Genomic DNA, 13355 nt, shown 5'->3' with positions numbered 1-13355 from the left:
CATATTGTTTTGATTAATTGACATGCCATTATTTTACGTTGGATAAAAACTATATTTTAGTCAATAAAACAACCTTATTTATGTTTATTATTAATATAATATTTGTACAATCGTATAACAAACATATAAATTATTTTCTAAAATTTGACTAGATTTTAATGCTATCTTAAAATAAAAATAAAGTAATATAAATACAGACACTAATTTTCTGCTAGGATTGAGTGCGGTTGTACCCAAACTGACGCGACTCGCAAACTAGGATGTCCTATGTATATTTGGTCTTGGAAATTTAATAAATGGATTGAGCATAAAATAATAATTGGAGATAATTATTAGGGGAGACACAATATCTGTATTTTTTTTCTGGTGCACGTTATTTAATCTAAAACTAAATAAAATGATTTTTTGGCTTTGAGTTAACGTTTAAAATAAATTTGAGACTTGTCAAATTACACATATATAAAAAAAAAACACAAACAAACAAATACTTTTTTTTTTGGTATATCAACAAACAACAACAAAATAATACGTATATAACAATGATCTGAAGCCAGGTTTCGCGTTCCTGACTGTTCTCTATCGTCATGGCGAAAACACCCTAAGACTACGCAACAGTTTCGCCAACACGTTAGCCAATCCTTCAGCGTGCTTGGTGAGCGTCTCTGTACATACGTCTGTGTCTATCAAAAGACCGTGGAACGTATGTAACACATCGGTTACCTTGAGTATGAGGTTTCTGGTTTGCAGCGGGGATGACGTATGCTTGGTCATATTGCCGCTGAGCACGGTCATTCGGCGAAGTTGCGTGACGCACTGTGAAAGGTTGGCCTGAAATTCCGGACTTTTTGGGTTCATGTAGCACCGGATAAGGATTTTTGAGGACGTCACTAGTTGCCTGGCTTCTTGGCACAGGATATCCTTGGCTTCCTGCAAATACGTGGGAACACAAAAAAAGACAATAAATATTGTTTAAGGTGACTGCTCTGCTTGAGAAGCAATCGATTACTTATATATCTAACATTCTGGCAACCATTAACGACACACATTTTAAAGTTAGCCATAAGTCAATATCCAATAAATGATTTAATAATCATCCAACATTTAAGACACAACAAAGTCTTACAACCTTAAATGTGTTAAGTTTCATTTTATTTATACCTTTATATTATTTTATTTTCTCAATGGTAGCGGTTGATTGTTTAAAAGATAACGTTTGAAGTTGCGATTTATTTTATTTAACCTTATTATTTTGTTTAAATAAGTAATCATAAATGCATTACTATTACTGTATTCACCAAGGCGTAATGAATTAAACTCATTAGGTTAAGTAAAAACAAATATAACTGCATCCGATTATAAATTATAAGCTATTTTTAGTTCAAGTTAACTTCAGAAGTTTTAATTTGATTATAATTAACTCAATTATGACATTGTTTAGAATAGAATACTAGGTGAATTAATTTAATAAGTCGAAATTCTGAGTTTAGGTAAGACTAACTAAGCCAGTCACAAATTCTAATTATTTTTATTCATTAATGTCCACATTCTAAGGATTATAGAAGAGATTAAAATGATAAATTATAAAATGTAACAATCGCACAAATAATATGGATAAATAATATTATTATTAATAAATAATAAAGATTATGTTTTACGATTATAACAGAATTTAAGTTTTTCGTCCAAGTTAAATAAAATATATAGGTAATATTTATATCCATATATAATATTAAAATATTAACTTTCTTAGATTTAATCAATAAATCGATTAAAAATACCATCATACCTGGAATTTAGTTTCGTCAAGCTGTGTGCCACCACCTTGAGTCTGAGCTACATTACATTGTTCGCTAAATTCATTTAGTCGGCTTATTAGTTCGTTAATTACTGAAATAGCATCCCTGTTTGTCGAGTAACAACCATTCCGCATCAGTGTTTCCTAAATTATAAATAGTATTTAGTATATATTAATCATCAAAGTACGTATTATTCATCGTACTTGTGAGGGCATTGGTGGCAATGGAGGTTTAGTAGATAAAGTAGAGTCTATTCTGGGTGGTACTTTAGGTTTGACACGAGGAAGAGTCATGTTTTGAGCTCTAGTAGGGAGACACGGTGGTTGGGTTTCTGGACTACGCTGTCTGGGCCTAGAGCAGCAAGAGAAACCGGGTAAAGTTTTTTCATTTGTGGCACTAGGATCATCGGGTGTAGTCGCTGCGCTAACAGATGTTAAGATTTTTTTGTTCTGGTGTTCCTCAGTTTCTGGTTTTGGTTGGTTCTCAACCACCGTGGCCTTGGGAGGAGGTGGGGGTATTATAAAAGAAGATATTTCTTCTGACGTTAAAACGTTGGCTTGTTTTTCTTCTGGCCTTCCATTGGTTAATGGTGGTGGAGGTATAGTCATTGTAGCCAAGAAAGATTCTAGGTCCAGATTCATTAGACTAGTATTGTTTTTGAACCCATTATCCAATACGGAATCTATGGAAAATCACAATTTTTTAACTAAAGAAGGATATTTTTAATCATCACATACCTAAAAATCTGTCTGTGTTATGTTGGTGGTCATAGTCGGCGAACAATGTAGGAGGTAAACTACACTGACTACCGGTATTCGAACCATTCGTTTGATTTAGTTTAGCTGCATCTGTAGGTGGTGGTATTAATGTTAAATCTATCAAGTCTGGTTCTAAATATAAGCTACTTCTCGGCAACGATCTATTATCCTCTTGTAGATTTTTCCAGAGTTCCTAATGTTAATCCAACTATATAACCTATTTATTATACTACTTATTCAGACATAACTACCACTAACCTGAAGAGCTTCATGACCCGAACTCGCAGCTAACCCTTCTGGGCTATGTAAACCGAAACTAATATCAGAGTCTCTATTTGAATTTCTTCCACGATGTGAAGGACTAGTCGATGGTGTGTTTATGGATTCCGTATCGCTTTCAAGATCTCCTAAATTTAGAGCTTGAACTGCAGCCGTAATACTATCTTCAGTGCCCTTCTAAAGACAAATAGTATTATTTATTTTTATAATTTACTAAAATAATTATAACTTTATAAGAAAATGTAACATACTTGAGCTAATAACAATAACGAATCACTATGTTTGAGTTGACCTAAATTGGTCGGAGGTGGTGGTAATGAAACAGAACCATCAGATGATATGTGAGAACCGTCCGAGTCACTAGATTCACGTTGATGTCTATTTAGATATTGTTCAGAGTTTTCAACTAACTCTTGCATTTCAGCTACTCTTCTCAATACTTCTTCATTACGAGTCTCTATAAAGTTATTATCACTTTCTAAAATTTCCATTGACACAACGCTTTGAACATCAATTCCAGCTTTATCTTTCACAACGCCATTTGGCTTGTACTCTAGGTGACCATTTTGATGTTTTTTCAAAGACCTACAAATATTAATTACTTATTAATAATATTATCTTTACAAATTATATGAAAAAAGTCACTTACATAGTGTTCATATTATTATCTACATTTCCATTTTGCATACCAGCCCATATAGTCCTATTTAATGACCCATAATCATTGGGTTTGAGCTAGAAATAATACAAAAATAGGATTAAACAAATTAATTTTGTTTTTCAATCCGTCATATATACTAACCATTTCATGTTTGAATGGCGTGTACATAGGGCAAAATGCAAAATTAGTTAACTTTTCTTGTTCTTTGGCATACATGGTAGATGGCCCATAACTCCAAAGTGATGGCTTTACAATATGATGTGAATAATATTGAGGTGCTATAATATAAAATATATAAATTAGTTTTTAAAACATACGTTGACTTAATTAATTAGGTTTTTCGGTAAACAAAAAATACAATATTCCCACCACTATCCATATGTGATGTATCTCCTTTTCGGTCGACAGGTAAACTCATAGTCATTAGAAGTTTATAATAGCCTTTTAAAACGAGTATGAATTCATCTGTATCACGATCTTCCATACAAAAACTAACTTCCTACAAGAATATTTAATAATAATAAGTAATAACTAATAACAACAATTCTGAGTTTTTCAGTTGCAATTGTGTTTACCTTTTGAACTGTATTCTGTAAATATAATGTAACTGTACTTGAGATTTGATCTTCTTTTTGTACTTTTACCAACGTAACTTGTTCAATATCTGCCAATGGTACAGGCTATAAGGAAAATTAATAATATTGGGTTAGGTTTCTAAAAGTTTTTAGTCTAATCCTCCTCGCCACTTTACATCAACAGAACAATAAGTAGAAAGTTTGATTATGTTCGTATCGCGAAAATTGTTTCACAACTCCGTCAAAAATGACAAAATAACTTTCAATGCATTTCTTGATATGTATATATATATTTCATTTCAATATGAAAACAAAAGGCCTTAAGTGATACGGTATCTTGTTTTCATGTATAATACTACGTTGGCAGATCAGATAACATATGAAACTTACCATGCTGTTGCGGAGTCCAACAATTTGGCTTATACCCATTTTAGGACTGACTAAAATCACAGTTTCCAAATTGCAATCCTGTAAGATAAAATTGCATTATCGTTAGTCGTATATTAATATTGGATTTGTTATTCATCGGTACACTTACACGGACATTGGTGGAGAAACATTTTGCCCCGTAACTAGGCAGTTCGGATATAATGGTCAAGTAGTAAAGTTTCGCCTGCAACGCCGTAAGTGTTTTGTAATTGGTACCCGTCATTGTTTGGTTGAGTTTTAATAAATGAGTAAGTAGCTTTCGTAATTCCTTTCGTTTCATTGATTCCATGAGCGAGATTGGCACAAACTTTTCTAAACCAAACTCCCTTCTGGAGAACACAAAGCAGCATATCGTACGGATTAAATTTAACATAATGTTATAGATTTTATTTTAGTGCGTATAGGAATACTTAAAAAAATAACCAATAATCTGTACATACTCGATGGCTTTGACCGTGACCTTACAATAAGGTATATTGTTGACCATAGCATGTTGGTGGATATGTAATGCTGCTAATCGCAGAGCAATGTCGTACTTAAGTTCTGGTGCGTAGCGTTCTTGAACCACATCGTTACAACACTTCAAAAAATAAAAAAATAAAAAAATTTTTCAGTCAAATGAACAAGGAGTATTATCAATTAGGCTGTATAACATTTACTTGTAAGTATAAGTACTCGAATGCATTCAAATCTTTTTGAGCCAAATCACATGCATCCCTTGGTACGAATGCCACTCGAAATAAACATCTAAGATTATGGGAACCTGGCCTAGACGCAACCTATAAACACATATTACATTATACATATTTGTGTATAAACTGATGATTTAGTTAAAGTATTAATACACTTACTCTAGCCAATGTGTGTTCAGGGTCTAGTAGAGTTAATTTATGCCTACGAAGACTTTTGACTTGTTCGAGTACTAACGCGAAATGCTCTCCAGCTTTAATACATAATTTGTTTTGTAACGAAGACACCACATCTTTTACTTTGGTAGTGGAATCGTATTTAAATGACTTCGTTTGACCGTTTTCCAGAAACACTTTGAGTACATTAGGTAGCAGAGCTATGTTCGGGTCACCTCCACTGAATGCAGATACCTAAATGATTATTTCGTATTATAATAATTAATAACAAACATCTTTGTATTTTCAGACTTATAAATTATGTATTATTCATGTAAAATATTGTTTAAATGTTATAAATTAAGACGCTAATTTATCATCCTTATAGAATGTATTAAATTTACTTATTGTCATATTACAGTATAAATAATTGTAAACTGTCTTATGTTTTGAATAAATTAACCATTATTTAATAATAAAATATTAATTAAATGAAAATAATTAAAATTTTCCAATCGTATATGTATTACTTACCGGACATAATGGAGAACCGTTTACAAGTACTCCTTCCGCAAAACGTACCCTAGATGGATTCGATTTAAGTTTAGCTTTTTTCGCTGAACTTAATAAAGCCGACTTCCTAGCTGACTATAATCAAAATAAAAAGTACTAATCTCGTAATGTTTGAACACATTAAATATTAAACAGAAAGCTTACGTTATCAAGTGGAGGTTGACACACTAGCAAAGTGATAGTTTCGTTACAAGACCTGACCAATTGTATTACATAATCCCTGAGGCCATTTTGAACATCTTCATCATTTATTCGAAGAATCTGATCACCAGGTAAAAGTTTGGAATCACTAGGACCTCCCTCAGTTACAAACCTGTAAATGAAAAAAATTCATATACAGTTTTAAGTATTGGTCACGCTAATTTTTAATCTAAGACAAACTATTTCTGTCTGATAAACACTCTGATAATATCTGATAATATCTCTGATAAACATAAATTGTATTCATTTATCGATTAGATTGTTTTTTCAACATAACAATTAATCATAATATAATTCAACTGTAATATTAATTAGTTAAAAGCTTTATCATTATTCAGTATAAATGTATATAATTTCAAAATGTCTCTATGCATTTATAGATAGTTCAAATATATAATCAAACCTATATCACATTTTTACAATAAGTTACTATACAATTTTAATATAATTATTTTTCAAAATTTTTACTTATTAGTATTAAAGCTTGAATGTGTACAATAAATTACTTAATACATCATCACATTTAAATTATAATTTACTTAAAATCCCACGTAAATTAATTTTGGAACTTTCTGTAATAATATAAAAAGTACATAAAAAATGTATGAAATACATGTTGTGTCTGTTTAAAAGTAAACGATTTTACATTTTTAAATTCTGAATAGCTATTAAAAAAAAAAAAAAAAAACAATTAAAACAAAGTCAAGCTATGTATTTAAATCTAAGGTAGTCTCATAAATAATGTATAACAAATACTTGTGCGATTTGATATATTTTTTTAATCAAATACGTTTTTAAATTAAAAACACTTCGGAAATGTTAAAAATTTAACAGAAAATAAAATAAAATTGAACACAAAAATATATGAAAAGATAACATTTAAATACATTTTATGTAATACATATTGTTTGATAGGACACATACTGAATATAAAAACCTTTCCATGATTTGATTGTATTTTTTTTCATAATCATAGCCTTTATTTTTTGTAAGAGAACGATAGCTGTTCAAGGTATTTTTATTTAATTTATGACGTAAATATTGAACTTTTCAATAATACAGATGATGTATATTGTACGTACTACGTATTTAAATGGAAAACGTTTTGCTGTTATTTGGTAGAGTGTATTTTCGTTTTTTTTTTTTTATATTTACTAAATAAATTGTTAACGTTCTTGTAGTAGATTTTAAACAATTCAACGAAAACGACTCAAACAGATATGAATTCTATGCTTAATAACACGTGTATAAATTTTTAGGTATCAAATTAATGTTTTCTATTTTTTGAGACGTATTAGTTAAATAAAAATAATTTATAAATATTTAATAAAACCAATAATATTATTTTAAAATAACAGATATTTAGTAATAATAATATTATTTTAATTTTCGGTCCATGTTGTAAGAAAATTTTATTAAATAGTTAATTGCTTCTTTTCCAAAATTTGTAAACTTGAAAACTTAATATGATTATACATAGATGTTAATAATAATATATAAAACACAGATGGTTATTATTATTATTTAAGTAACTTAATCATTCAGAATATAAATTTTATGATTTGTCGAATAACTCTGAATATTCTATAATAACAATAAGTAGGACATCAACATTTTAATACGAAAATATAAGTTAATACATAAACTAGTAAAAGTTGAAAAAAAAACATTTTCTTTTTATAATATTTCATAATTTCACCTGCAACGTTGGACTGTATCACTTACATATTTTTTTTTCTTGTTTAATAATAAATGTAAGAATTTAAAAACAAATAATTATTTAAGCACACGATAGTCTCTACAGTAAATTATATCTCATTATCCACGACCGTTGCTACTAATTTATTTTATTATATTAACAATGTGATTTTTTATCAAAAATAATTTTCATTTTGACAAAGAAAATTTAAATATTGGTTTCCTCGAACGTAATAACTAGGCGAAAAATATAAATACTATAAATAAGGGCTCATAAAGAAGCATAAAATTGGTTTATACAAAATAAATGATTGAATCCATTAATCAGAGGAAAAATTTATTTTATGAAAATATAAACTTTTTTTGGCATTTAATTAGTTCGTGAAAAAATATATCAATATAAAACTCTAAGGTTAGTAATTAATTATCTAATAAATTTCATTATTAACGCAGTAAGCCATTTATGTAATCATTTTGAATATTTTAACACTATTATACATTTTTACTTGTGCACATGAAAACCAAACAAAAACCACGACGCATTGTTTAAAAAATGTAATAATGTTGGTAATTTAAAAATTATACGTCTCGTCACACTTAGGAGCGGATTCATAATTAGAGAACTGAAAGGTAGGTTATTTCAAGAGGCCACTTATTATTTCTGAAACTGGATTATAAATGTATACATTGTAACGAAAAAACGCAATATGATCATATAATGTATTTTTAAGTTTATTCATAATTATTATTGAAAACATTAACATTAATTTTATTTTATGGAGGATTCCGTCTTACATGGGGTTCGGCATAGAGATTTTTTACTGTAATTTGTATATTTTATTCTCTACAGTTAAACCAGTGACGTTATTTGGAGGGTGACAACTAGAACATTTGTCCCGATCTAATATTAACTTCAACCCATAGTCGGCACACTTGAAAAATATTAAAAGTCTTCAAGAGGCCAATTTTGTCTATAAATATTAACTGTGGATTCGCTGACATCTTGAGCCCCGAGTCATATTATTTTAATTCAGAACGAAGCAATAACAATATATATTATGTATTATACGATCATAGTTTAACGTAGGTATTTTCATTATTTAAAGTAATAACTTATTTATAGTTTGTTAAACGGAGAGAAATTACATTTCATGCTATATTCTAAAAGCAAACACCTCACAGCAACGTATACGCGTTTTAGCACTTCCGAAAGTGGGTCAATCACGAATTGTCATTTAGGTCTTTACGGTATTGTAGAAGATATTTTTATGTGAAATGCACACACATACACACACAGAGCTATTGATTCATCTCTATATCGAATTGGATACGGTGAAAAAATCGAAATCAACAAGATTATAATACACAAGAGTTTTGACAACCGAGTGTGCGTCCGTGTGTATTTTTTTATTACTTCATAAAATTCTTAATTGTAAACCTTTTTTCTTTTGTTTGGTCGACTGAATCTACCAGGAAACCTGTTCGGCGGCTCGTTTTTTTTTGGTGATTTGGGGAAGAGGAAGGGATTAAGAAAATCACCACGATATACGTACATGTCAATGCGACGATAATTGGTGGACAATAAAACTGTACAATTCGTAGTCTACCTGCATTATAGGTTTTATATGGACAGGGTAAAATAATTGTTATTCGAAAAAATCATATTCCATATACGCGAGGGTACATATAATATTTAGGTGTAAAATATCAAATTCTACCTGAAATATATTGATTTATCGAAATTATGGAGGCACAAAACGGGAAAAAAATAGTGAAATAGTGAAATAGAAAAATAGGTATATTATATGAATTATTCGATAAGATATTATATTTTCGTTCAATGTTTATAATAAAGACTCGGGTACACAGAACGTGGTATTCACTTTAGGGCACATTTAAAAAGTTTACAAAAGGAGTAAAATTGTACCTAAAAGTGTTCAATGTATGTTAGCATTTATAAAAGAAAATAATTTAGTTGAAGTATATCCTTATATTGATATTGCTCTAAGGATGCTACTATATATGTACACCTTCAAGTAATTTTTCAACGGAAAAATCATTTTCTACATTAAAAATGGTCAAAATTTATTTAAGATTAACAACGGGAATCATAAATCGTCTTAATTAATTTACAACCCTCAACATTGAATCTGATTTAACGAAAACTATTAATTTTAATGATATTATTGAATATTTTTCTTCTCAAAAGTTAAGAAAAAAATTATAAGCTATGATTATTTTATTATATATAATTAATAATAAATATAATATATTTAATCTAATAAAAAACCACGTATTGTTAATCATTGTGCATTTAATAAGTATTAATTCCATTTTCTATATTTAATATATATATATTTTTTTTAAGAAAGGAATATTCACTGAAAAAAAAAATTATGTTAACGTTAGGATATGTATTACTATAAAATTATCTAATACAATATCGCGAAACAACTGATTTATAATTTGTTTCATAAAATTAATTTTTTTATTGCTTAACTTTGAATTTATATATATATATATTTTTTTTTTGTAAGGGGTAGGGCGGAAAAATTATTTTGTCCCGGGGCGCGTATATATTAAATGCGCCACTGCGCATTATTGAATAGACCAAATTAATAAATTAATAGAAAAGCCACGAAGATGATGGATAATTAGGAGAAAAATTAATTTTTCGTTTGCAGAAAAGACGCTTTATGATTTATGCTTTGTACGAGATGTTCTAGAAAACTACGGATTTGCGTGAAAAATTGAAAAATGCTTTTTCCAAGCAATAGCGAATAGATTTCAGACGTTCGGTTTTCTCTATATTATATGGTAGGGGTGGCGAACCTTTTTAAGTTCAAGTGCCAAATTTTTCCTTTTTAGGTTTTGAAAATCGTTTATGAGCCAAAGAAAATTATATTTTCTAAGACTTTAAACAAAATTACAGATTTATTACATTATTTTTATTAAATTTTAGTCATTTTTAGTGAAACACAAGCAGCAATTGTTTCGTAGGTCAAATCCTTTCCTTCAATTTAATTACATTTTTTATGGCGAATAAGCTTTCACGAACATAGTTTGACAAAAAGCATAAGAAATATTGTCATTTTTAAAACATATATAATTTGAAATTCTTACAACCAACAATTTATAAATAGTAAAAAAAAATTTTTGTACAATTTCAATTTTTTGCGCATGCCATTAAAATTTGCTAAACGTGCCATTTTTGGCACGCGTGCCATAAGTTCGCCGCCCCTATTATATTGTAAATCTGTATTATGCGGGTAATACTAGTATACTGTGACGAATTACCTATACTGAATAGTATTTTAGAAAATAGTACCTACATCCCGTTTAATTTAAATTGCAGTAGAACAATGCCGTAAGACGAGACGCGATTGGGATTCGCTAATAATTCGTGAGTTGAATATTTGAATATTTTAACGAAATATGCCTTACATATTATTGTTTTATCAGACAACCGAACCGACGTCGTATTGCTTGTAGCGGGATATTGAGTTAATTAAATAAGTTTTAGCTTTTACTTGTATTGTGTTCATAACCTAAGTCACATGTTTCATAAAAAAAAAAAAATATATTAAATAATACGAATAAACAGTGTACACGTTACTAGAATTATGATGGTCTATTGGTTTCTATCGATTGTATAATATGTACACAAAACACACTAATTTTATTTCAAATTAATAAAAACGTTAATTGCTTGAGATCATTTTGTTCGGACCATTGGAAACGACAAATACGAGTACATCACTAACAACAATAAATTAACATTCCACGCAAACAATAAAACACACTTAGAGTGAATATTAATAACTTATTAATTTCATTCATACTATTGATTTCAATGAAATTAATGTATGACATGCAGAATATATTATAATATAGTGCACACATAAATATCATAACATTATAGTGAAAAAAATTGTATGAACCGAAATATTAGGTATAATATGTTGTAATGTAAAAATGTTGCAATTAATTAGTTCGTTGGTAAACATTATCGGTGAAACTTTGAGTAAGTTTTTACTAACTTTTGGATTAACCTATAATTACATATTATTATTATAGTAATATATTGTATTACACTTTATTTGTTACATATTGTATTGAAAAAAAGTATAAAGCTGGGTTAGAATCTATACTTAAATAACATTTTAAAAAATATTAAATACATTCAAAAACAATTATGGATAAACATTTTTGAATATACTACCTCAGATAAAGTCAAATCATAGGTACACTGTATTTTCTTTTCAAAGTAGATATTTTTATGATAAAGCGGTTTTATTCAATAAAATGTAAGAAACTCGAGCACGAAAAAACATTAAAATTATATATACTTACTTTAAATATTTATAAATAAGTAATTTATACTTAAGTATAAATTAGTACCCTTCAATTGATGTTTTCTACGTAATAAATAATAATATATTTATTTGGATAGTACATACATACAAATTAAACAATTGTTATCCTTATAGAAAGAGTTTTAGTAGTAGAGAGAATTTTGAACTAATTTAATTCTTCAGGGATTACACCTACAGGTCATGCGGTTTGTACAAAGTTATGAAGATATTATTAATAAGTTTCGGGTAGCTACTGACTAATTGTTAATGGATTAATTCATAGCTTTTCACTAAAACACATACCAACTTCTACGTGTGGGAAAATGATATAACACTTTTATCGTATTACGCGACCACCGAGTAATTATTAAAATTAAGTGTCTCTGTTGTATTAATATTATTATTGAATCAATTACTATCGGACCTGCAGATTTGAAATCATAGAAGTACAATATTTATTTGGTCGAAAATGAAAAATGCTTGAATTTCCCCCGGGCAACCATACCGCACTTAACGAATACACATGTATTATACACATGCGATCTGAGAGAAGAATCGCTTCGAGCGTACTAAAATCTTCCAAATAATTCAGAATATAATTCATTCTTATTTTTTCAGAAGAATCGAGTACTGCACTTACGTATAAATTAAATATAGCCAATCATGGGATCAGCTGGACTATTGACATTGCATTCATACAAGAAAAAAAAGTATTATGCGTTGTATAAAAATGTACTTGCTGCAGTAGAAAGAGATTGTTTTATTTTTCAAACATTAAATTTTTACATCAACAAATACGAGTAACAAATATCAAGTTTGTAATTTTTTTTTTTTACTTAAAAACTACAAACGTGTATAATGTTACAAGTTAATTTAAAAAATATGTTAACTTATTTCTGGAATTGAAAATATCGTGACTTAGAAAATTTTAACAATTTCTTGAAAACTGTTTATTATAATGTGTACAACGCATAAATGTATAAAAATGTTAATAAGTATATTTTGCTTTTACTTCTACCGTGAAAAACAACAAATGAAAAATGTTACGAAACAAAAAAGAATCTCAGAAATTCTGATGGGGATATTTATTTTTTGTAACTAAGCAGTTCATTATTTGATGGTGTTACGACGACATAAAATTGAAATTTTTAATACCGGACAATCAATGTTTGCTTTTCAAAAAAT

The 13355-nt window shown here is 28.6% G+C and overlaps 1 protein-coding gene across 3 annotated transcripts in view; it reads right to left on the bottom strand.

Annotated features, from left to right (window-relative positions):
- Nucleotides 1–460: 460 nt before the first annotated feature.
- The window catches only part of LOC112683612 (FERM and PDZ domain-containing protein 4), an 81725-nt gene continuing 68830 nt past the window's right edge, over nucleotides 461–13355 (bottom strand). For 2 of the 3 annotated variants that reach the window (XM_025554714.1, XM_025554715.1), the window contains exons 4-20: nucleotides 6061–6229; nucleotides 5878–5991; nucleotides 5350–5598; nucleotides 5158–5277; nucleotides 4939–5078; nucleotides 4608–4827; nucleotides 4460–4537; nucleotides 4070–4174; nucleotides 3864–3993; nucleotides 3636–3772; nucleotides 3483–3568; nucleotides 3085–3418; nucleotides 2813–3010; nucleotides 2534–2747; nucleotides 2000–2478; nucleotides 1787–1939; nucleotides 461–927 (exon numbers count right to left, since the gene is read on the bottom strand). In XM_025554714.1, coding sequence (XP_025410499.1) covers nucleotides 583–927; nucleotides 1787–1939; nucleotides 2000–2478; nucleotides 2534–2747; nucleotides 2813–3010; nucleotides 3085–3418; nucleotides 3483–3568; nucleotides 3636–3772; nucleotides 3864–3993; nucleotides 4070–4174; nucleotides 4460–4537; nucleotides 4608–4827; nucleotides 4939–5078; nucleotides 5158–5277; nucleotides 5350–5598; nucleotides 5878–5991; nucleotides 6061–6229 — 3271 coding nt within the window. In that variant the 3' untranslated portion in view covers nucleotides 461–582. The remainder of the gene's footprint in view (nucleotides 928–1786; nucleotides 1940–1999; nucleotides 2479–2533; nucleotides 2748–2812; nucleotides 3011–3084; nucleotides 3419–3482; nucleotides 3569–3635; nucleotides 3773–3863; nucleotides 3994–4069; nucleotides 4175–4459; nucleotides 4538–4607; nucleotides 4828–4938; nucleotides 5079–5157; nucleotides 5278–5349; nucleotides 5599–5877; nucleotides 5992–6060; nucleotides 6230–13355) is intronic. The other variant, XM_025554713.1, reaches the window with a different exon arrangement.

The sequence above is a fragment of the Sipha flava genome, unplaced genomic scaffold (genome assembly GCF_003268045.1).
Source record: "Sipha flava isolate LNK unplaced genomic scaffold, YSA_version1 231_pilon_pilon, whole genome shotgun sequence".
In the NCBI taxonomy this organism is placed as follows: domain Eukaryota; kingdom Metazoa; phylum Arthropoda; class Insecta; order Hemiptera; family Aphididae; genus Sipha; species Sipha flava.
This window is presented reverse-complemented; position numbering and strand designations above follow the sequence as displayed.